Source organism: Tupaia chinensis, unplaced genomic scaffold (assembly GCF_000334495.1).
Source record: "Tupaia chinensis unplaced genomic scaffold, TupChi_1.0 Scaffold145814_1, whole genome shotgun sequence".
NCBI lineage: Eukaryota > Metazoa > Chordata > Mammalia > Scandentia > Tupaiidae > Tupaia > Tupaia belangeri.
Window position 1 is genome coordinate 1570925 of NW_006205672.1, and position 23771 is coordinate 1594695.

At 42.8% G+C, this 23771-nt stretch overlaps 1 protein-coding gene across 4 annotated transcripts in view; it reads right to left on the reverse strand.

Annotated features, from left to right (window-relative positions):
* SETDB1 (SET domain bifurcated histone lysine methyltransferase 1) overlaps positions 1-23771 on the reverse strand; it is a 58196-nt gene that overhangs the window by 20451 nt on the left and 13974 nt on the right. For 3 of the 4 annotated variants that reach the window (XM_014584155.2, XM_014584156.2, XM_014584157.2), the window contains exons 4-11: positions 10113-10147; positions 9150-9249; positions 6291-6416; positions 6089-6145; positions 5577-5721; positions 4960-5033; positions 3963-4153; positions 2417-2546 (exon numbers count right to left, since the gene is read on the reverse strand). In XM_014584155.2, coding sequence (XP_014439641.1) covers positions 2417-2546; positions 3963-4153; positions 4960-5033; positions 5577-5721; positions 6089-6145; positions 6291-6416; positions 9150-9249; positions 10113-10147 — 858 coding nt within the window. Of the gene's footprint in view, positions 1-2416; positions 2547-3962; positions 4154-4959; positions 5034-5576; positions 5722-5943; positions 6146-6290; positions 6417-9149; positions 9250-10112; positions 10148-23771 lie in introns of all 4 variants that reach the window. The other variant, XM_027768296.1, reaches the window with a different exon arrangement.

The following is a 23771-nucleotide window of genomic DNA, read 5'->3' on the forward strand; positions in this document are numbered from 1 at the left end:
AAAGTGAGAAATCACCCCCCAGGGGGGATGGTCACGCCGCAATCCCTTCTCCTCCATTCTCCTCTCAGGATCTTGGGCACGCACGCACACGTGCCCGGCGTGAGTTTTAAGCCACCGGGTCCGGGACACAAACCACGGTCGACTACGTGGGAGTCCAGCGACATAGCCATTACGCTAACTGCCGGTTCCCAAATAAAATAATTCTTAAAAAAAAGAGTTTTGCTGTAGGGTACATATGCTTGCTGGAGAGACAAAGACAGAAAGAGAAATCACCCCAGTGGGGAATGGTCACACAATGATCCAGTCTCCTCTCTGGATCCTGGGCACACACACATGTGCCCAGCGTGAGCTTAAGCCACTGGGTCTAGGACTAGAACCGTGGTCGACTACATGGGAATCCAGTGACGTAGCCATTACGCCATCTGCTGGTCCCAAGGATAGAAACATTTTTAATTAAGTGCTAAAACCGGGACCAGTAGTTGGCATAATGACTATGTTGCTGGACTCTCATGTAGTTGACCGCAATTCGAATCCCGGACCCAGTGGCTTAAACTCATGCCCAAGATCCCAAGAAGAGAATGGAGAAGGGACTACAGTGTGGCCATCCCCTCTGGGGGACGATTTCCTACTTTCTGTCTGTCTCTGTGTTTCTGGCGAATGCATGCGCCCTATAGCAAAATCTTCTCGCAAGGAAAAAAAAGTGCTGAGACCATCAGTTTCCATCATTTGTACCAGTGAATGTGCTGCCTTTGACTTTTGTACCAGATAATTACATTATGTACACTATGATGGATATTTTCAAAAATGCATTCTTTGGGGTCCAGCAGATAGCATAATGGATACATTGCTGGACTCCCACATGGTCAACTGTGGTTTGAGTCCTAGATCCAGCAGCTTAAAACTCATGCTGGACAAGTGTGAGAGTGTGCCCAAAATTCCAGAGGAGAAAAGAGGAGAAGGCATTACAGCATGACCATCTGCCCTTGGGGGGGTGATTTTTCATTTTCTGTCTGTCTCTTTGTCCCTCTGGCGAGTGCACATGCCCAATAGCAAAAATCTACCCCCCCCCCCACAAACCCCCCAATAAAGGGCATTCTTTGACCAATTAATATGGGCAGAAAAAAAAAATCAACCAGGAAGTATGATAGGAATATTACAAAAACAAAACAAAACTCACGCATACCCACACAAAAATCAGTCTGGGCTTAAAAAAATATACTGACCATAAAAAACATATAAAGTAGATGTACAATAATTAAACATTAATTTAAGTGCCCAAGATCTAGGGAGGAAGAAGGAGAAGGGACTGCAGCATGGCCATCCCCTTTGGGGAGTGATTTCTTACTTTCCCTCCTGCTGTGTCTGTGTCTCTCTCTGAGGCAAGGGCACATGCCCTAAGACAAAAACCTCTCAAAAAAAATAAATAAATAAAATAAAAAGATAATGAGGCTGGCAAGTAGCATAGGTTAAGGTGCTGGACTCCCACATGGCTGACTGTGATTCAAGTTACAGATCTGGTGGCTTCCTTTCTCACGTTGCTTCTCTTTCTTGCTCCAGTCAAATTAAAACAGAATAAAATTAAATAAGTAATTCTTAAAAAAATAATAAAAATAAAAAAGATATTTAGGAGTCAGCAGGTGTCATAATAGTTAAGGTGCTGGACTCCTATATGGTCAACCATGGATTGAGTCCCAGCTCTGGTGGCTTGAAAATCATGCCAGGTGCATGTGCATGTGTGCCCAAAATCCCAGGAGAAGGGACTACGGCATGACCATCTCCCCAGGAAGTGGTGTCTCACTCTTCCTCTCAATGTCTCTCTCTCTCTCTCTGTAAGAGTGCACATATACCTTATAGAAAAAACCTTTAAAAAAAAGATATTTAAACTTAAAAATAGAGAGACAATTATCATGTGGATAATAGAGGTAACTATTACCCTAACCTAAGCTAGTTGTTTCAGATTTTTATTTTTGCCACAGGGTACATGTGCTCACTATAGACAGAGAGGGAAAGTGAGAAAGCACCTCCCAGGGAGGATGGCCATGCTGTAATTCCTTCTCTGTTCTCCTCTCAGGATTTTGGGAACACATGCACATGTGTGCATGTGGCTTTTTTCAGTGTGTTTTTCAAGCTGCTGGACCTGGGACTCAAACCACAGTTGGCCATGTGAGATCCAACCACCCTAATCACTAGGCCACCTACTGGCTCACTTGATTCAGATGTTTGTGGGATTGTTTAGTATGAAGCACATGGAAGCAGCACCACAAATCCACGGGCACTACTGGAAACAACTCAGGACCCACGTTCTGTTCCTAGTGAGTGGGTAGTGCCACCTCGGTGAGTAAAGGCTAGCCACTGGATGTAGCGCCTTTGCTGGTGTGTCCTGTTTGTTCTCCCCAAAGTATCCTTCAGGACATACCCATATTTGGACGTGTCCTGAGCTGTCCCCCTTGCTTCTTCTCCAGAGCAGAGGCTGAGGACGTCTTCATGCTGAACATGGGCTCCAGCCGGGTAGAGCCTCGATAGATCCACTCACATCTTTTGTCATCCTGGGGGATGGAAGGAAAAGCGTGTCTAGCCTGTCATTTTCAGAGAAATGCTCCCTCCGGGAAATCCTGATGAGCCCTGATCTCCTTATCTATTCAATAAACTTACATGCCCTGTTCAATGACAGATTCAGGAATATAAAGAAAAAAAATAACTTGTTCAAAAAAGTACAATAAGGAGCCAGCAGGAAGCGTGGTGGTTAAGGGTGCTAGACTCCCACAGGCCGACGACAGTTTTGAGTCCCAGACCTGGCAGCTTGCTTTCTTGCTTTCTCACTTTCTCTCTCTCTCTGGTCAGATAGATGGATGCATAGATGGACCAATGGATGAATAGATGGATGGATGGAAGGAAGGAAGGAAGGAAGGAAGGAAGGGAGGGAGGGAGGAAGGAGGAAAGAGAGAGAGAGAGTAAAAAAGAAAGAAAAATAAAATAATTCTTAGTGGAAAATAAAACAATAGGGGGGCCAGCAGGTGGCATGGTGGTTAAAACACTGGACTCCTACATGGCTGACCACAGTTTGAATCCCAGACCTAGCAGTTTACATTCTCATTTTCTCTCTCTCTCTTTCTAGTCAAATTTTAAAATGAACAGTAATATAATAATAAATAAAATTAAATAATTTTAAAATACATAATTTTATTTATTATCATTATTTTAAAATTTGCTATAAGGAATGTGTACTCACAGAGACAGACAGGCAGAGAGAGGGAAAGTGAGAAAGCAAGCTGCCAGTTCCAGGACTTGAATGGCAACTGACCATGCGGGAGTCCAGAACCTTCACCACCCTGCCACCTGCTGGCCCAAAAAACATAATTCTAAGATAGGGGAAAGAAGGGAGAAAGGGCCAGCAGGTGGCATGGTGATGAAGGTGTTGGACTACAACATGGCCGACTGCCATTTGAGTCTTGGACCTGGTGGCTTGCTTTCTCACTTTCCTTCTATCTCTTTCTCTCTGGTGAGTACATGTGCCCTATAGGAAACTTAAAAATAATAATAATAAATAAAATATTTTTTTTAAAAAAGAAAAGGATAAGTCACAAAGATCTAAGAGTTAAAGTTGAGTCCTGAAAGGCCAACACCCACAATTTCTTTTCTTATTTTTTTAAGACCCCCAATTTCTTGATTCTTCTTTTTTTGTCCCACTATCCTATTAAAACTGCAACCCTGGAAAAATGGAACTGGTTTCCTCCTTTGTACCTGTACACAATGAATACTGCTAAAGAAAAAATATGCTGATTAGTACCATATCGTGCAGATTCGTACAAAATCATGCTGATTAGCATCATAAATTCCGGGGCCTTATTTTCAACAACCACCCACAGCGGAATAAGAAAGAAGAGGAGAATAAGAAGAAAGCCATGCCATTCCCCCCCCCCACGCCCTCTCCCTGCCTCCAAAATTCTAGGAAAGACCAGTACCAGGAAGAGGATCCTGACTAGGCTGCCGTCCACCTCCTCAACTCGCGACTTCCACCACGTGCCTTCCCATTCGGTCTTGATGAGCTGGCCGCTCTTGAGCAGCACCATGGGGCGGTTGGGGTAGGCGGTGATATACTCCTCTATGAAGTCTCGGCAGGAGATGTCTTCTATGTCCTCCCACGTCTTTTTCACTGTCCCAAGGAAGAAGAAGAGCTGAGAGGGCAGGCAGGGTGCATTTTCCTTGTTTTTAAATTTGTATCTTCCCTCCATAAGTGACACGCACACACGCACACACCCCCCACACAGACAGCACCCTCATAAGGGTATTGATACTGCTGCTATCCATCCCCCAGTCAGCCTGAAATCACAGCCACACCCATCTCAGGGCATTCAGGGAGCTCTCTGGATGAAAAACTGGAACATGAAACTAGGAAAGTAACATCTTTTCAAACCTGAATCACTTGGAAATGAAATAAAAATACATTTATAATATAAGCTGTCTACCTGAGTTCTGCCATGACCTTCTAGTGTCTTCCTCTGTGGCTATAAAAACCCAGTCCTAGGGACCAGCAGTAAGCATAATGGCTGTGTCGCTGGACTCCCACGTAGTCGAATGCGGTTCGAGTCCTGGACCTGGTGGCTTAAATTCACGCCGGGCGCATGTGCGTGTGTGCCCAAGATCCCAAGAGGAGAATGGAGGAGAAGGGATTGCGGCGTAGCCATCCCCCCCTGAGGGGGATTTCCTGCTTTCTGTCTCTCTGTCTCTGTCTCTGCCTGGCGAGTGCACGCGCCCTATAGCAAAAACCTCTCCAAAAAAACAAACAAACAAAAGCCAGCCCTAGAGATGACCATAAAGCTGTATCTCCCAAAGGACGTCAATCCAACTTAAGCCCTTTGAGGCCAGAGTACCAAAAACACAAGGGCAACTGGGAACCTTACAAAGAAACACAAGGCAGAGGAGAAAACTAAAGCCGAGGATGAATGCAGGGACACTCACGTGGTCGGCAAATTGGGTACAGTTCAGACTGCGTGACATAGGAAGCATAGCCATCATCAAAGAAAATGAGAAACCTGTAGGGGAAAAGCAACAGTAGAAAGACCTGGGGTTTATGATATGTACCATGACCTACAGAAACAATCTTATCATGGCTTCCACTCCCATGCATCACAACAGGGCACAGTCTAGGGAAGACACTCCAGTCTACTCCTTTCTTTCTGTTTTTCTTTCTTCCTACCCCAAGACTTGGACTTCTCCCTTAATCTAACCAAAACCAAACCCCATTCCCTCACCCTGGGCCCTCACCCCCACTCATCAAATTCCTATGCTGCTGCTAACCATTACATTTCCACTAATTTTTTCTAAGTAAATTCCCTAATCTACTCACTATTAATTAATCTAGATTACTCTCCTAAGTTTCCTCCTTGAGGAAAAAAATACTGACATGGGAGGGAGGAGGAGGAAGAAATATCCACATGACTCCTGTGGCAAAGCAAGGTTCTGGCCCCTGGGGACTAAGAACACACATGCCAACTGTGAGGTCCAGACCACGGCATGAACAGGGCAGGCGCTGTGCTCTTGATCTCTACCCGCTTCACCATCCTCTGGGCAGGTACCTGAGCTTGTTTTTCACGTTTGGAGTCTCAGCTACAATGCCAGCATAGAGCCAGACCTGGTTCCCGTCTTTGTACTTGGCTACCACTCGACTGCCCACATACAGCTTGTCAGCAGGAGGGTGGTAATCATAGGCAATATGGTTTCCTGACAGCAGACTCTTCCCTAAGTTTCCTCCTTGAGGAAAAAATACTGACATGGGAGGGAGGAGGAGGAAGAAATATCCACATGACTCCTGTGGCAAAGCAAGGTTCTGGCCCCTGGGGACTAAGAACACACATGCCAACTGTGAGGTCCAGACCACGGCATGAACAGGGCAGGCGCTGTGCTCTTGATCTCTACCCGCTTCACCATCCTCTGGGCAGGTACCTGAGCTTGTTTTTCACGTTTGGAGTCTCAGCTACAATGCCAGCATAGAGCCAGACCTGGTTCCCGTCTTTGTACTTGGCTACCACTCGACTGCCCACATACAGCTTGTCAGCAGGAGGGTGGTAATCATAGGCAATATGGTTTCCTGACAGCAGACTCTTCCCTTTGTTGTCAAATTTCACCTTGTACTTCTTCCCTGGCCCTGAGTAAAAAGGAAACAAATTTAAAAAACTCTCAGTCTCTGTGTAAATCCAGGCTGCTATATCAAAGACAAAAGGGAAAACTGTGGGGCGAGGAGGATAATCAGTAGAGGAGACCCACGGGGCCTTTCACTAGTTGGTACATACCAACTGTCTGGATGGCAATAAGGGTGCCTTTATGCCACGTCTTAGTTCTCTTCTTGCCCAGAATCCTCATGCTGACTATCAGGTCACCATCTTTGCTCAATTCTCCAGACATCTGACTCAAGGTTCCTATAGAGGAAAGCAAAGTTGTTCTGAAGACTTATGTCAGAGTCAAGAATGGAAAGGTAAAGAGGATAGTATGGTAATCAGGGAAAATGGGATAATTTTTGATCTTTAGCCACTCATGGTCTTTTAGCCAAAAGGAGAAACAGAAGACAGTAACTGTTTATGATAATAGGAGAAATCTGAATAATTGAAGTTCACATATAATGCAATAATATCTCACCTTAACAACATGCATGTAGCTCTCGACCTCTTTTCTGCATTCATACAGTGTCGTAAAGGACTGCGACTGCAACCCACATAGCTGGTTACAGAATGAATTCTACAATGTTAATGGTTAAGCTGACTGGATGGTCAGGCCAAGTGTTTCCAACTCTATATTAACAGTAATTACCACTCATTAAATGCTAGGTGATATTGTAAAACATTTTCCTGTAGGGTATCTATTAGTAGCCCTATTCAAAAAAAACCCTCCCCTCAGATCCTTTTTTTTTTTCTTTTTAAGAATTACTTATTATTATTATTATTATTATTTTTCACATGAGTTTTGCCAGAAAAAGACAGAGAAAGAGAGAGTGAGAGTAAGAAAGCAAGCCTCCAGGTCCGGGACTCAAACCATGGCCAGCCATGTGGGAATTCCAGCACTCTAACCACCATGCCACCTGTTGGCCCCCACAGACCTACTTGTAAGAGTTTGAGGTACATTCTTCTCCCTACTATCTACCTTGAAGTATTAGTCATGAGCATAGATACAGTTTGAATGGAGGAATCTAAAAAGTTATTTGGGGGGCCAGCAGTTGGCGTAATGGCCATGTCGCTGGACTCCCATGTAGTTGAGTCCTGGACCTGGTGGCTTAAACTCACACCGGGCAAGTGTGCATGCATGCCCAAGATCCCGAGAGGAGAATGGAGAAAAACGGATTGTGGTGTGGCCATCCCCCTAGGGGGTGATTTCTCACTTTCCCCCCGGGGGTGATTTTGCTCTTTCTATCTCTCTCTTTCTGGTGAGCACACATGCCCTATAGCAAAAACCTCTCCAAAAAAAAAAAATTATAAAAAAAGTTATTTGGATAAAACTGTGATAGACTGGAAAATCAGCATCAATGTAACTAGGATTTGATAAACACAATGTGTCTAGCATATCACAATCAGCAGACAACAAAAAAAGAAATTTACAATTTTTTTGTTGTTGAGATTTTTGCTATAAGGCACATGCACTTGTTGGAAAGACAGAGAGACAGAAAGCAAGAAATCATCCCTCAGGGGGATGGCCATGCCAACCAGAAGTTAGCGTAAATGGCTATGTCTCTGGACTCCCACATAGTCGACCGCGGTTTGCGTCCCGGACCCGGTGGCTTAAAAATCACGCTGGGCGCGTGTGCATGCGTGCCCAAGATCCTGAGAGGAGAATGGAGAAGAAGGGATTGCAGTGTGACCATCCCCCCTGGGGGGTGATTTCTCGCTTTCTCTCTGTCTGTCTGTCTGGGGAGTACACGTGCCCTATAGCAAAAACTTCTCCAAAAAAAGCTATGATCTATAAAAATGTTTGCTTCAATTGAGTAGAATTGTGTTCCCTCCCCAAAGCTAATTTTTTCTTCTTTGAGAGGTTTTTGCTATAGGGCATATGCGCTCGCCAGAAAGACAGAGACAGAGAGATAGATAGAGAGCAAGAAATCACCCCTCAGGGAGGTTGGCCACACCGCAATCCCTTCTCCTCCATTCTCCTCTCGGGGTCTTGGGCATGCACACACACACGCTCAGACTAAGTTTAAGCCACTGGGTCTGAGATTCAAACCACAGTCAACTACATGGGAGTCCACTGACACAGCCATTAAACTAACTGCTGGTTCCCCCCAAAGCTAATTTTTACTGGACTCTGATTCATTTTGTAATATCTTTATTCAAATTTAGTACTTTTGTTTTTTTTACCTGAAAGATGTTAGGTTGTTTATGCAACAAAACTCAGTTGGTTAGGAAAAAAAAAACAATTATTTTATTTGAATTTTATACACACACGCACACGCGCACACACACATTTTTTTTTTTTTTTTAATTAACTAGAGAGGGTCTGAGTGGAGGGGAGGGGAGTGAGAAAGCAAGTCACCAGGTCTGGGACTTGAACTGTGGTTGGCTATGTGGGAGTCCAGGCGCTTAACCACCATACCACCTGCCAGCCCTCTGGGGTGAGTTTTAAGCCACTAGGCCTAGGACTGGAACTGTGGTTGACCACGTGGAAGTCCGGCACCATAATCATTATGTCATCTGCTGGTCCTCCAAATCACAAATAATTTAATATTGACCAGAGACATATAACCAGTGGTGTTAAAAGAAACCCAGAGGTGGAAAAGGATTCTGAGATGCTAAAGCCAAGCCAGTCATCCATGAAATTTCTGTAGAAATATATCTCCCATCTGTACTAGGTATTTCTTTTTATCCTTCAATTGCCAGAAGGAGTATGCACTCATGAGAGAGTGAGCGAGCGAGACAGACAGACAGAAACAGACATACACATGGTGCAACCCTACTTCCAATGGAACATGGTCATGCCACAATCTCTTTTTCTTCTATTCTCCATCCCATCAGATTTTTGGACATGCATGTATACATGCCTAGAGTGATTTTCAAGCCACTGGTGCTGGGACTTGAACCATGGTTGGTCATGTGGAATCAGGCTCTCTATACGTAGTATATAACTGCTGCACTACTGGGCCAGCTTCCAAGGTAGTTCTTAACCCTAACCTTTATGTAGATCCTGGGAACTGCTCTTCTTATTGACAGCATCCATGAATTTCTGGACATCTTGCGCTGATTTTCTTAAAGCAGCCATAGCTTCACGGAGCTGGAGGGAAAAGGATGAGGAAAACAAGTTTGAAATTAGTAGCATGAGTTAGAAATAACTGGAGAATAAGAAATAATCTGTCTTTCAAAAGGAAAACAGAGTAACTCATGACTGGAACCTATGGTTACCTTACCAAGCAAAACTCTCTTCTTTATTTCTAAGTTTGTTGTACGGTGTGTGTACCCACTGGAGAAAGGGAGGATGGATGGGAAAGCACCCCCCAGAAGGGATGACCACATTACAATCCCTTTTCCTTTTCTTTTAGGTTGGGATTTGGGTCATGCACATACATGCACCCAGCTCTTTTTTTCAAGCTGCTGGGTCTAGGACTAGAACCACACAGTTGGCCATAAGTGATCCAGCTACCTTAACCACCATGCCCACCTGGCTAGCCCCAAATTCTTTCTTACAAACCTGGTTCAGAAACCAACTTTAAGAAGCTTTTTTTGGGGACCAGCAGGTGGCAATGACGGTTAAGGCGCTGGACACTCCTACACAGCAAACACCATGGTTCGAGTCCCGGACCTGGTGGCTTGCTTTCTCACTTTCCCTCTCTCTATCTCTCTGTCTGGTCAAATTAAAATAAATGAATAAATAAAATTAAATAAAAAATGATTTTAAAAAAGAAGCTTTTTTGATTACTGTCACCTAGCTGAATACTAATACATTCTATTTCACATAAAACTCAGTGCACCTATCTTCTGATGAGCTCTTTCTGCATTCTTGTAGTGTCTCTTAGAAGATTGCTGGGTATACGGTAAATGATTGCAATGTTAATGGCTAAACTGACGGGATGGTCAGGCCAAAAGTTTCTCCCACTTTCATAGTCTTATCTCACTCTTCCCTCACCTGCCGCAACTCACCTTCTGGTCTTTTGGAGTTCTGCTCCCGGCATCACCTACAGATAAGAAGAACTTCAGTAAGTTGAAAGATTTGTGCACAAGACTTCTTGAGAAATTAAGAAATTTATTTTATTTATTTATTTACCTAAAAGCATGATCACAGAAGCATGATTGATAACTGAAAACTACCTAGATATATACACAGAAATAAAAGTACAGACATAAATAAAAGGATGAGGAAAGACACAATAAATGGATGACAATGCTTGGTCCTGGATAAGGGGGACAGATAAGGTCTCTTGGATTTGGGTTTTTCACTATACATGAGTTTTTTTTGTTTTGCTTATAGGACATACATGCTTGCCGGGGTGGGGAGGGGGGGAATGTGAGGAACCCAAAACTCCCACCAGGGATGGCCACTCTGCAATCCCTTCTCTGAGGATTTTAGGTACTCATGCATGCACCCACTGTGATTTTCAAGCTGCCAGGTCTGAGACTCAAATCGCATAACAGTCCACATGGGATCTAGCGGCCTCAACCTCCATGCCACATACTGGTCTTGATCTTTTTTTAAATGCCAGAGGACATATGCACTTACACATGCACAGAAAGCAAAGACTGAGGGGAAGAAGACCCCCTGTACTGCCGCCAATGGGGCATAATCATATTGTGTAATCATATTGCAATCCTTTCTCTTCTATTTCTCCATCCTACTGGGATTTTGGGCATGCACCTGGTGTGTTTCTAAAGCCACCAGGGCCAGGAACTGAACTGCAGTCAACTATATAGGATCCAGCTCCCATAACAACTGGGATTCTAATTCTAGATTGGCTCTATTTGTATTTATCCACATAAGTTAAAAAATTAGATGTAAGCCAAAAAATTAGATGGGCCAGGTGGTGGCAAAGGAGTGACACAACTGGACCTACACAGAACCCTGGGTCTGTGTCCTAGGACCCCTCTCAGCGTGCCGGCGTGCATACACGTGCCAGTGATCCAGGCGGGCTGAGACTGAGAGTGGGTCATGGTTTAAGGACTGTGCTTGTGGAGGGTTCCCCTCTCTCATCTCTCTCAAAACAAAGAAAATAACTTTTTGATGAAAAAAATCTTTAATAAAGATTTTTAACTACCATGTATTGAATGGAAAACAATTAAAAAGTTATGTAAACAGTCCAGTCAGTAAAATTTTATCTTCCAGATTGTATTATTTTCCTTCAAGATCTGTATATACTTTTGCGATGCTTTCAAAAGTAGATGTTGAGTTCAGTTTGACTCATCGGTAGATCTTCAAGGCAAAGCTCTACAGGATACAGATTGAAGTTCAATAGTAGCTTCTCTTAGTTCTCTAGTTATACCTCTTTCCAATTTATGCTGTGTCTAGAACAAGTAGTTCTCTATGCTAGTATTTGAAGGCCAGGAGACTGAGGTAGAAAGCACTGAGGTTTCTCTTGAAACAAGATTTCTGTTGTGCACTAAACTATTTTCTTTCTTTTTTTTTTAAGAGTGTTTTTTTTTTTTTTTTTTTTTTTTTTTTTTTTTTTTGCTATAGATCACCTAAGCTCACCGGAGAGACAGAAAGCTAGAAATCACCCCCCCTGGGTGGGGGGGCGGCGGACATACTGTAATCCCTTCTCCTCTTGGGATTTTGGGCACGCAATGTACACAACATTGGCATGAGTTTCAAGCCACCAGGTCTGGAACTCAAATCATGGTTAGCCATGTGGGAGTCCAGCGATGTAACCATTACGCCACCTGCCAGTCCCTGTGCACTAAACTATTATCAGGATTTGCAGCATGAGGTGACTCTAGGACTGGTCTTGTAGTAAGACTGCTGAGTAAAGATCTATTCTGCTGCGTCTCCACAAGAAGTTCAGCACTCACCGCTGCTAATTCCTCAATAGGCTTGTTCAGTTTATTGGATAATGATTTTCTAAGTTGTGATTCTTCTAGATAGAGTTGCTTATGATTTTTTAGTTCTATTGTATTAGAATCTTCTTCTTCTTTTTTTTTTTTTGAGGGATTTTCGCTATAGGGCACATGGGAAACAGACAGAGACATTAGAGACAGAAAGCGAGAAATCACCCCCCAGGGGGGATGGTCACGCCACAATCCCTTCTCCTCCATTCTCCTCTCGGGATCTTGGGCGCGCACACACACACACGTGCATCCAGCATGAGTTTTAAGCCACCATGTCCGGGACGTGAACCGCGGTCGACTACGTGGGAGTCCAGCAACATAGCCATTACGCTAATTGCTGGTTCCCTATTGTATTAGAATCTTCTTGAGAAGCTCATATTTTGAAAAGTTTGAATTCTCCACCTTTCATTCTGAGTTCCATCTGACTTATTACTGAAGCACGATTATTCTCTCTTAACTGTTGTAAGTTTTCTCGAGATACTGCTTGTGCCTGTAAAAATAGACTAAATTCTTCTATTTTTTTCTTCTATATTCTGTCTTGCTCTTCCTTCAATCTCCCATTTATAATGTTTTACTTGAACGTGTTTTACTACATTTATTTCCATATGACTTTTGAGGTTTACCACTTATTCCAACTTCAGTTGTCTCCCCTTTAGTTTTACATATTCCTTTGTACTGTTTTGAAAAATTATGAGTCCTGCTAACGTTTTTGCTGTAAAATCATCATTATGTCTCAGCATATTAAACTGAATGTTCATTTCAAATTGACTGGGTTTTAAATCTCCTTGGAAAGTAAATTCTCCATTTTCATACTCATTTAACTTCTTTCTAGTCATTTCAAAGAGTTTCTTAAATCCAGTTATATCTTCCTCTAATTCATCATTTTTCTTTATTTCTTGGTCCAAATTACACTCCAGAGATTGTTTTAATTCACTAAGTTTTTTTCACTGTTCCTTTATACCCTCAGATATGTTTTCTCCCTCTTGCTCCTCTAATCTCACTTCATTTCCAAATGCAGCAATCCCTGATGTTCAGTTGGGTCCCTTTCTCCTTCGTCATTTTTTTTTTTTTTTTGAGAGATTTTTGCTACAGTGCACGTGCGCTCGCCAGAAAGACAGAGACAGAGACAGAAAGCGAGAAATCACTCCCCAGGGGGGATGGCCACATCGCAACCCCTTCTCCTCCATTCTCCTTTCATGATCTTGGGCATGCATGCACACGTGCCCAGTGTAAGTTTAAGCCACCAGGTCTGGGACTCGAACAGTGGTCAAATACATGGGATCCAGCAACATAGCCATTATGTCAACTGCTGGTCTCGTCCCAGAGTTCCTTAAATCTTAAGATTTCAATTCAGATTCTTTAATGTGCATTTCCAGTCCTAGCCTCTTTAAGCTATTTGTTCATTTATCTCTTCCTTCTAGTTCACTTTTCACATAGTATTCTCAAGCACACGCTCACAACCCACTACTTGATGTGGATTACTTTTGTAGTTGGCTCATCTTCTATGTTCATTTTAGTTCATATTAGTGTTATTTTAAGTGTAGAAAATAATTTTTTCGAGAGTTTTTTGCTATAGGGCGTGTGCACTTGCCAGGGAGAGAGAGAAACAGAGACAGAAAGTAAGAAATCACCCCCTATGGGAGATGACCATGCCTCAGTCCCTTTTCTTCCATTTTCCTCTTGGGAGGAAACCAGTGAGAGTTTCAAGTATCTGGGTCCAGGACTCGAACTGAAGTCGGTTGTGAGAAAGTCCAGAGATGTAACCATTACACCATTTACTGATACCAAAAATAATTTTTAGAAAGAGAGAGATGTGGGGCCAGCAGGTGGCATGGTAGTTGAGATTCAAGATCCCACATGACCAAGTTTGAGTCCTGGACCCAGAGGCCTGAAAATCATGCCAGGTGTATGTGTGTGCATGCCTAATTCCTAAGAAAATGGAGAAGGGCTTGTGGAGTGGCCATCTCCCCAGGGTGTGATTTCTCATTTTTCCTCTATCTCTCTGCCTCTCTCTGGTGAGCAAACATGCACTATGGCAAAGAAAACTAAAAGAGAAATATAGCCCACAGATGGAAGTGTACAGTTAAGATGGTATGTTCAGGCCAGAAAGTGGCATGGTAGTTAAGGTTCTGTGCTCTCACATGGCCAAGAGAGGTTCCAGTGACAGACCTGGTGGGTGGGGCCAGCAGCTGGCAGGGCGGTGATGGTACCGGACTCCCACATGGTTAACTGTGCTTCGAGTCCTGAACTTGGCAGCTTACTTTCTCAAATTTATAAACAAATCTTATTATTATTACAGGGCACTCAGCAGAGAGAGGAAGGGAGGGGAAAAGAGAGAGAGAAAGTGAGAAAGCAAGCTAGTGGGTCTGGGAATCGAATGGCGATAAGCCATGTGGGAATCGAGTGCCTCAACCACCACACCACCAGCCAATCCCTAAAATAAATCATTTTAATTAAAAAAAGAAAGTCAGTCACGCTGGGCATAGAAGGGATTGTAGCTTAGCCATCCCCTCTGTGGGGGGTGATTTCGACCTCTCCCTCTCACTGTCTCTCTCTCTCTCTCCCTGCCTGGCGAGTGAATGTGCCCCACGACAAAAACCTGGGAAAAAGAAAGATGCTGTCCTATGCAGGTTGGGATCCCACGGGAAGCCTGGGTTCAATCCCTTTTTCAATCTAAAGGTTGGGTTAACTGTAATCCCAGTAACTCTGGAGGTTGGGGAAGGAGGATTGCCATCTTGAGGTTGGCCTGAGTGACACAGAGACCCTGTCTGAAAAACAGAGCTGGGCACAGTAGTGTACACCTGCAGTCCATGAGGAAGGCTGAGACAGGAGGATCATTGCAGTGAAAACCTGTGTTTAAAAGGGGGTGGTGGTAGATTGTGGCATAATGGTAAAACATAATGCTCCACAAGACTGACCCAACATGGGGAAGGTCCAGGTTCACAGCTGGAGGCCTCCCTTAGTACACTAGGCATGCATGTGCCCATGATTCAGGCCAGCTAAGGCTGGGGGTGGGTCACAGCATCAGGACCCGGTTGGGGATGCTATCTCTCTCCCATCTTGCTCACTCATGGAATAAACAAACTTAAAAAACTGTGGCCAGGGATCAGCAGTTGGCATAAAGGCTATGTCACTGGACTCCCATGTAGTCGACTGCGGTTTGAGTCTTGGACCCCGTGGCTTAAACTCATGCTGGGCACATGTGCATGCGTGCCCAAGATCCCAAGAGAAGAATGGAGGAGAAGGGACTGCGGCATGGCCATCTCCCCTGAGGATGATTTCTCACTTTTTGTCTCTCTCTCTTTCTTTCTCTGTCCTTCTGATGAGCACACACACCCTAGAGCAAAAAAACAAAAACAAACAAACAAAAAACCTCTCCAAAAAAATTGTGGCCAATGAATTAGGTAAAATGTTTACTTCTCTATTTTTTAGATTTTTGTCATACTGTGCATGTACTCGCTGGAAAGAGACAGCAATGGAGAGAAGGAACATGAGAAATTACCCCCTAGAGGGGATGGCCACAGTGCAATCCCTTTTCCTCCATTTTCTTCTTGGAATTTTGGGCACACATGCACATGTGCCCAATGTGTTTCTAAAGTCCTGGGTCCAGGACTTGAACCGTGAAGTTGACCATATTCTATCCAGTGCCTTAACCACCATGTCACTTGCTCCCTACACCTCCCCTTTAAAAAAAAAAAAAAAAGTCTAGCCACTCATTGTGAGAACAGGTACACTTGACAGAGTTTTTAACGCCACAATCCTCCCCCAAGCACTTGAGCTAGCCAGGAGCATGGGTGCATGTTGGTGTGGAGGAAGATCTGGACTCTGAAACCCAGATCCTTCTCACGTGGTCCAGCACTGCACAGTAGTACCCTATTGCCTAAGCCACCATGGCTGAGCCAAAATGCTTATTCTTGAGTAGTGCTATTCAACAGAACTAACTGCAGTAACAAAAAAGTTCTGTATTTGCACTGCTCAATCTGTTAATATTTAGCTACTAAGTGTACATAAAATGTGGTCAGTGCAAGAGGAAAGGAATTCTAAATTTTATTTAACTAAAAGAAAACTTAAAGTTACATATAATTTACATCCATAAAATCCATAACTTTAAAACATATACGTTATTTATTTTTTTATTTTGAGAGAGATTTTTGCTATAGGGTGTATGTGCTCGCTAGAGAGACAGAGAGACAGAAAGTGAGAAAACAGCCCTCAGAGGGGGTGACGATGCCACAATCCCTTCTCTTCTGGTTTCCTCCCAGGATTTTGGGCACACATGCCCAGCATGAGTTTTAAGCCTAGGGTGCGGGACTCGAACCACAGCGGACTGTGTGGGAATCCAACAACATAGCCATTATGCCATCTGCTGGTCCCAAAACATATTTGTAGTACATTTACAAAGCTGGAAAACTACCATCACTAATTCCAGAACTGTAAAACTACCATCACTAATTTTTTTTTCATCACTAATTTCTTAAAATTATTTATTTAATTTTATTTATTCACTCATTTATTTTAATTTGATCAAAGAGAGATACAGAGAGAGAGAGAGAGAAGGAAAGTGATAAAGCAAGCCACCAGGTCCGGTACTCAAACTGCGGTCGGCCATGTGGGAGTATCCAGCACCTTAACCACCACGCCACCTGCTGGTCCCGCATCACTAATTTTTATCACTCAAAAAAAAAGGCTCCATATCCATTAGCAGTCACTCCCATTCTTCCTCCTCCAACCTGGCAACCAATCTGTCTCTGTGGATTTGCATATTCTGGACATTTCATACAAAAAGATCATGCAGTATGTGATTTCTCATACAAGGTTATGCTGTAGCATGTATCAATACTTCATTCTTTTCTATGTCTGAATAACATTCCATTATATGGATATATACATTTGTTTTATCCATTCTGTAACTGATGAACATTTGGGCTGTTTTTACTTCTTGGCTATTATGAATAATGCTACACAAACATTTGTATACATGCTTTTTTGTTTGTTTTGTTTCTGTTATAGGATGCGTGCGCTCGCCAGAAAGACAGAGAGAGACAGAGAGAAATCAGCCCCCAGGGAGGATGGCCACACCGCAATCCCTTCTCCTCTCGGGATCTTGGGCATGCATGCACAGGTGCCCAGCGTGAGTTTAAGCCACCGGATCCGGAACTCAAACCACAGTCGGCTACATGGGAGTCCAGTGACATAGCCATTATGCCAACTGCTGGTCCCATTGTATATGTGTTTTATATGGACTTATGTTCTTATTTCTCTTGGGTACACAGGAGTGGCAGTGATGAATCTTATGGTAACTCTAGGTTAAACAACTCTGTTTATGTTAACTCTAGGTTAACATACAGTTGTTTAACTTAGAGTCAGTTTAAAGGAATTGACTTTTTCTATGGAAAGACTGTTTTCCAAAGTGGCTGTACCATTTAACATTCCCATGAGCAACTTCAGAGTTTCCAATTTTTTTCATATCTTCATCAATACTTGTCTTTTTATTATAGCTATAAATGGTATACAATTTTTTGTTTTGACAGATTTCTGCAATAGGGTACTTGCGCTTGATGGACAGAGAGACAGAAAGCGAGAACTCACCCTTCCCCCCAGGGAGGTTGGCTACGCTGCAGTCTCTTCTTTCCATTCTCCTCCTGGGATTTTGGGCACACATGCACATGCATCTGGCATAAGTCTCAAGCCTGAGTCTGGGACTCAAATGGCAGTCGACGATGTGGGAGTCCAGTGCCTTAACCATTATGCCACCTGCTAGCTCATAAAATGACTTTTATATTTTATATTTTTAAAAAAGATAGTCCTAGGGACAGCAGGTTGTGGGGTGGTTAAGGTCCTGAACTCCCACATGGTTGACTGTGGTTCTAGTCTTGGACTTGTTTTCTCACTTTCCTTCTCTCTGTGTCTCTCTCTGGTCAAATTAAAATAATAATAATAACACTAATAATAAATACAATTACATAAATAATTTTTTAGAAAAAGTTTTTTCTAGGGGACCAGCAGTTGGTGTAATGGCTATGTCACTGGACTCCCATGTAGTCGACTGTGGTTTGAGTCCCAGACCAGGTGGCTTAAACTCACGACGGGCCCATGTGTGTGTGTGCCCAAGATTCCGAGAGGAAAATGGAGAAGGGATTGCGGCACGGCCATCCCCCCCAGGGGTTGATTTCTCACTTTCTGGCTCAGTTTTTCTCTGTCTTTCTGGCAAGCGCATGCGCCCTATGGCAAAAAACTCTCAATAAAAAAGTTAAGTTTTTCTATAGATATGTGTCCTCACCAGAAGGGGGAGCTAATAATAAAAAGACCCCTCTGGAGGGGCACGGGTACACACCAGTCTCCTCTCATTTTCTTCTTGGGATTTTGGACACACATGCACATGTGCCTGGTGAGTCCAAGACTAGAACCACACAGTCCACCTTGTGAGATCTCACCACCTTCCCCATGCCACCAACTGGCTCTGGTATAAAACGATTTGATGTGCATGTCTCCAATGGCTCATCTTTTCACGTACTCACTGGTCTTTATTTATCTTCTTTAATGAAATGTCTATTCAAGGAGTCAATGGGTGACATGGTAGTTGAGGTGCTGGATTCCCATATGGCTGACTGCGGTTCGAGTCCTGGATCTGTTGACTTGCTTTCTCTCTCTTTCTGTGTCTCTCTCTGGTGAGTGCACGTGTCCTACAGCAAATTAAAAAATAACAATAATGATAAATAAAAATTAAAAAAAAAGTAATGTCTATACAAAATCTTTGTCCATTTTAAAACTGGATTACCTGGCTTTTTACTGTTATATAATAAGAGTTCTTTCTACATTCTGAATGGTAGAACCTTTACATTTTTATTTATTTATTCATTTGTTTTTGGAGAGGTTTTGTTTTTTTGCTATAGAGAAAAAGAGACAGAGAGAAAGTGAGAAATCACTCCCCAGGGGGATGGCCATGTCACAATCCCTTCTCCTGCATTCTCTTCTTGGGATCTTGGGTATGTGCGCATATGCACCCAGTGTGAGTTTAAGCCACTGGATCTGGGACTTGAACCGTGGTCAACTACATGGGAGTCCAGCGACATAGCAATTATGTCAACTGCTGGTCCCTAGAACCTTTACATTTTAAGTTATTTAAATCTGAATAGTCACATATAGTTAGTGACTACTGTAGTCAACAGGGCAATTTTTAGAGACTGACAACACATATTTAAAAATGGAAAGTAATGTGTACCAAAATAACAAGACAGTTAAGTGAACTATAATGTATCCAGATGAGGTTTTTATAAAGAATCTGTAGTGCGCCAGCAGGTGATGTCGTAGTTAGGGGCACTGGATTCTCACGTGGCCAAGTGTGATTCGAGTCCTGGACCTGGCGCTTGCTTCCCACCCCTACCCTGCTGCCCCACTGTGTCCCTCTCTGGTCAAGTTAAAAAATAAACAAAATAGGATCAGCAGTTGCATAATAGCTATGTCGCTGGACTCCCATGTAGTTGACCGCTGTTTGAGTCCTGGACCCAGTGGCTTAAACTCACTCCGGGCATGTGTGTGTGTGTGTGCCCAAGATCCCCAGAGGAGAATGGAGGAGAAGGGATTGTGGTGTGGCCATCTCCCCTGGGGGGGTGATTTCTTGCTTTCTGTCTCTCTGTCTGTCTCTGTCTTTCTGGCGAGCGCATACGTCCTATAGCAAAAAACCTTCCCCCCCCCAAAAACACCAAAAATAATTCTTTAAAAAAACAGAAGCTATAGTAATAAAGTAACATTAATGGTAGTACTAAGTTTTTTTTTTTTAATTATTTTTTCTTTAATAATTGTTTAAAAAGAATTTTGCTAGAAATGCTGTTCAAGTCCTGGACCTGGTGGCTTGAATATCATACCTGTTGTATGTGCATGCATGCCCCCAATCCCCGGAGAATGGATAAGGGAATGTGGTGTGGCCATTTCCCATGGAGGGTGATTCCTCACCTTCCCTTTCAGCTTCTCTGTGTCTCTCTAATGAGTACATGCGCCTTGTGGCAAGAACCTTTTAAAAAAATAAATAAAAGTGAAGATTTAAAAAAAAATTTGCTATAGGGCACATGCATTTGACAGAGAGTGAGCAAGAGAGAGAGAGAAATGTAGTGAAAAAGTTGCCTCTAGAGAGGATGGCCACTCTCTTATCCCTTCTCCATTCTCTTTTTGAGATTTTTGGGCATGCTGACACAGGTATCTGGTGTGTTTTTCAAACTACCTGGTTGAGGACTTGAACTGCACAGTTGGCCATGTGGAATCCAGCTACCTTAACCACTAGACCACAAGATGGCCCTTTTTCTAGTTTTTTTTCACTATAGAAAAATACTCATAAAGTTCACCATCCTCCTTTTAAAAATTTTTTTTGCCAGAGATGTGTACACTTGCTGAGACATACATAAAGAGAGAGAAGGAGGGAGAGATAAAAGAGACAGAGAGAGAGAAAGAGAAAGTACCCTCTACAAAGAGTGATAATGTCACAATCATATCTCCGTTTCTCTCTCATTTGGGATTCTGTGCACACATGTGCACATACCAGGCATGTTTTTCAAGCCACTGGGTCTAGGACTGGAATTGCAGTTGTCCATGTGGGATCCAAGCTGCCTTAAGCACCATGCCATGGGCTGGTCCCATCCTAACCATTTTTAAGTGTACAGTTCAATGGTATTAAGCAAGTTCATGCTGCTGTACAACCACGACCATCATCCATCTCCAGAATTATTTTCAGTTGTATGAAACTGGAACTTTGTACCCTTTGAACAATAACTCCCCATTCCTTCCTTCCTCCCATCTTTGGCAGCCACTATTGTACTTTTTGAATTTGACTGTTGTAGGTATCTCCTGTAACTGGAAGCACACAGAACTTATCTTTCTGTGACTGGATTATTCCCCCATAATCCCTTGGATGTTGATATCATATGCCAAGCAGTTTTTTTTTCTTTTTTTTTTTTAAGAGATATTTTTGCTATAGGGGGCATGAGCTTGCTGGAGACAGAGAGAGAGAAAGTGAAATCAACCCCCAAGAGAAATGGCCATGCTGCAATCCCTTCAACTCCATTCTCCCCTAAGAATTCCTGGCACACATGCACATGTACTCAGTTTGAATTTCAAGCCATCAGGTCTGGGACTCAAATGGTGGTGGGCCATATGGGAGTCCAGCACCATAGCCACTACCCCACCTGCTGGCCCTGATATCATATGACAAGTTTTGAAAGTCTTAAAACTGGGGTTGAAATTTCATACCCATTTTAGCAGTACTAAGAGGTGGAGACTTGGGACCAGCAGATGGCACAATGGTTCCATCACTAGACTCTCAGGTTATCAACTGCGGTTCAAGTCCCAGACCTGGTGGCTTAAAAGCCATGCCAGGTGCATGTGTATGCATGCCCAAAATCCTGAGAGGAGAATGGAGGAAAAGGGATTACAGTGTGGTCATTCCACCTGTGGGGTGATTTCTTATTTTCTGTCTCTCTGTCTTTGCCTCTCTGGTGAGCACATGCACCCTTTAGCAAAAATCTCTTAAAACAAACTAACTTGATGAATAGTAGACAAATTTACAATAGTTATTAATTAGTGGCCATGTTACTAAGCTAAGACAGACATGAGAAACAAAATAGAGAAGGCTTAAGAGAGAATAGAGACATTCATTTAAAATTATTAAGATAATAATCTGTGTGAGAGGCCTGAATTAATGTCAAGTTCTGCTAAAAACAGGAGCAGTGGGCCACAGGTGGCACTGTGATTAAGGAGGTGGATCCCACATGGCTGATTCCAAGGTTCCAGTTCCGGACATGGCAGCCTGAAAAATATGTCAGGTGCGTATGTATGTGTGAGCTGATAATCCTGAAAGCTGAATTGAAGGAGAAAAATTTGCGGTGTGGCCATTCCCCCATGGGGGTTAGTTCTCACTTTCAAAGCCCCTTTCCCTGTCTCTGGTGAGTGCATGTGCCCTATGCCAAAAAAATTAAAATAAAATGTGTATGTATATTAAAAGAAAGCAGGGACCAGTAGATGGTGTAATCATTACATTGCTGAACTCCCATGTAGTTGACTGTGGTTTGAGTCCTGGACCTGGTGGCTTAAAACTCACAATAGGCGTGTGTACCTGCATGTCCAAAATCCAGAGAGGAGAAGAGATTGTAGTGTGGCAATCCCCCAGGGGGGTGATTTCTTGCTTTCTATCTCTCTGGTGACTGCATGCACCCTAAAGCAAAAATCTCTCTTAAAATAAAAAATAAACGAAGCAAGCACAAATTTTATACCAATAAATTGAAAACTTAGACAAAATAAATAAATTAATAGAAAATTATAAATGACCAGATTTGACTCAAGGAAATACAAAAGCTTCACACACACACACACATACACACACACACACACAAACACACACATACACACACTAGAGACCCAATGGTCTTAAAAGCAAATTCTACTAAACATTCAAGGAACAGATAATACTTATTTTACGAACACTTAGAAAGAATCCAAAGGGGGGCCAGCAGATGGTGTAGTGGTTACGTTGGTGGACTCCCACATTGCTAACCAGTTTGAGCCCTGGACCTGGTAGTTTCAAAATCAGGCAGGCAGGAGGAGAATGGAGAGAAGGGACTGTGGCATGGCCATCTGCCACAGAGTGATTTCTTACTTTCCCTCTCACTATCTCTGTCTGAATCTCTCTGGTGAGCACATGTGCCCTAAGGCAAAAAAACTCGTAAAAAAAAAGAATCCAAAGGTGAAAAGGTGATGACCTATCTCATCATATGAAGCTACTAAAATCACAATACAAAAACAGAAGAGACAAATTACAGGCCTATCTCTCTCACAGAAGTAAAAATGCAAAACTCCTACATAAAATATCAGCATACCAAATCTGGCAATATTTTAAAAAGATATAGTTTTCAAGTTGGATTCATCCAAGGACTATAAGGTTGGTATAATATTTGAAAACTGATTAATGTATTTCATGGCATTACTCTATTTAAAAGAAAACATTCGCGATTATCTTACGAGATATAAAAAGTATGTTCAATAAAATCAACTTCTAATCATGATAAAAACCTTCAGTAAACTAAGAACAGAAGTTCTTCTTTGTCTATAAACAGAAGGTGCATGTGCTTGCCAGAGAGAGGAGAAGAGGAGATGGAGAAAGCACCCCACAAAGCTATGTGGTCATATCGCAATCCCTCTTCCTCTATTTCTCCATCCTTTCAGGACTTTATGCACACATGTACACATGACTGACATGTTCTTAAAGCTGTCAGGTCTGGGATTTGAACTATGAAATCGGCTACATGGGATCTGGCTCCCTTAACTACCAAGCCATGGGCAGGCCTGAAGCTAAATTCTATGAACTGATAAATAACATCTATGAAAACTCATAACAAAAAATCAGACATAATGATATCAAGTTGAAAACATTCCCTTTAGAAGAAGCCAGACCAGGGCTGGCAGGTGGTGTGGTGGTTAAAGGGGCTGGATTCCCACATGTCGACTGCAGTTTGAGTCCTGGACCTGGCGGCTTACTTTCTTACTTTCCCTTTCTCTCTGTCTCTGTCTGGTCAAATTAAAAAACAATAACAACAAATGCGATGAAATATATAATTCATATTTTTTTTTTAAGAATTATTTACTTACTTACTTACTTAATTTTGATTTGACCAGAGATGGGAGGGGAGAGAGAGAGAAAGTGAGAAAGTAAGCTGCCGGGTCCAGGACTTGAACCATGGTCAACCATATGGGAGTCCAACACCCTTAACCACCACATCA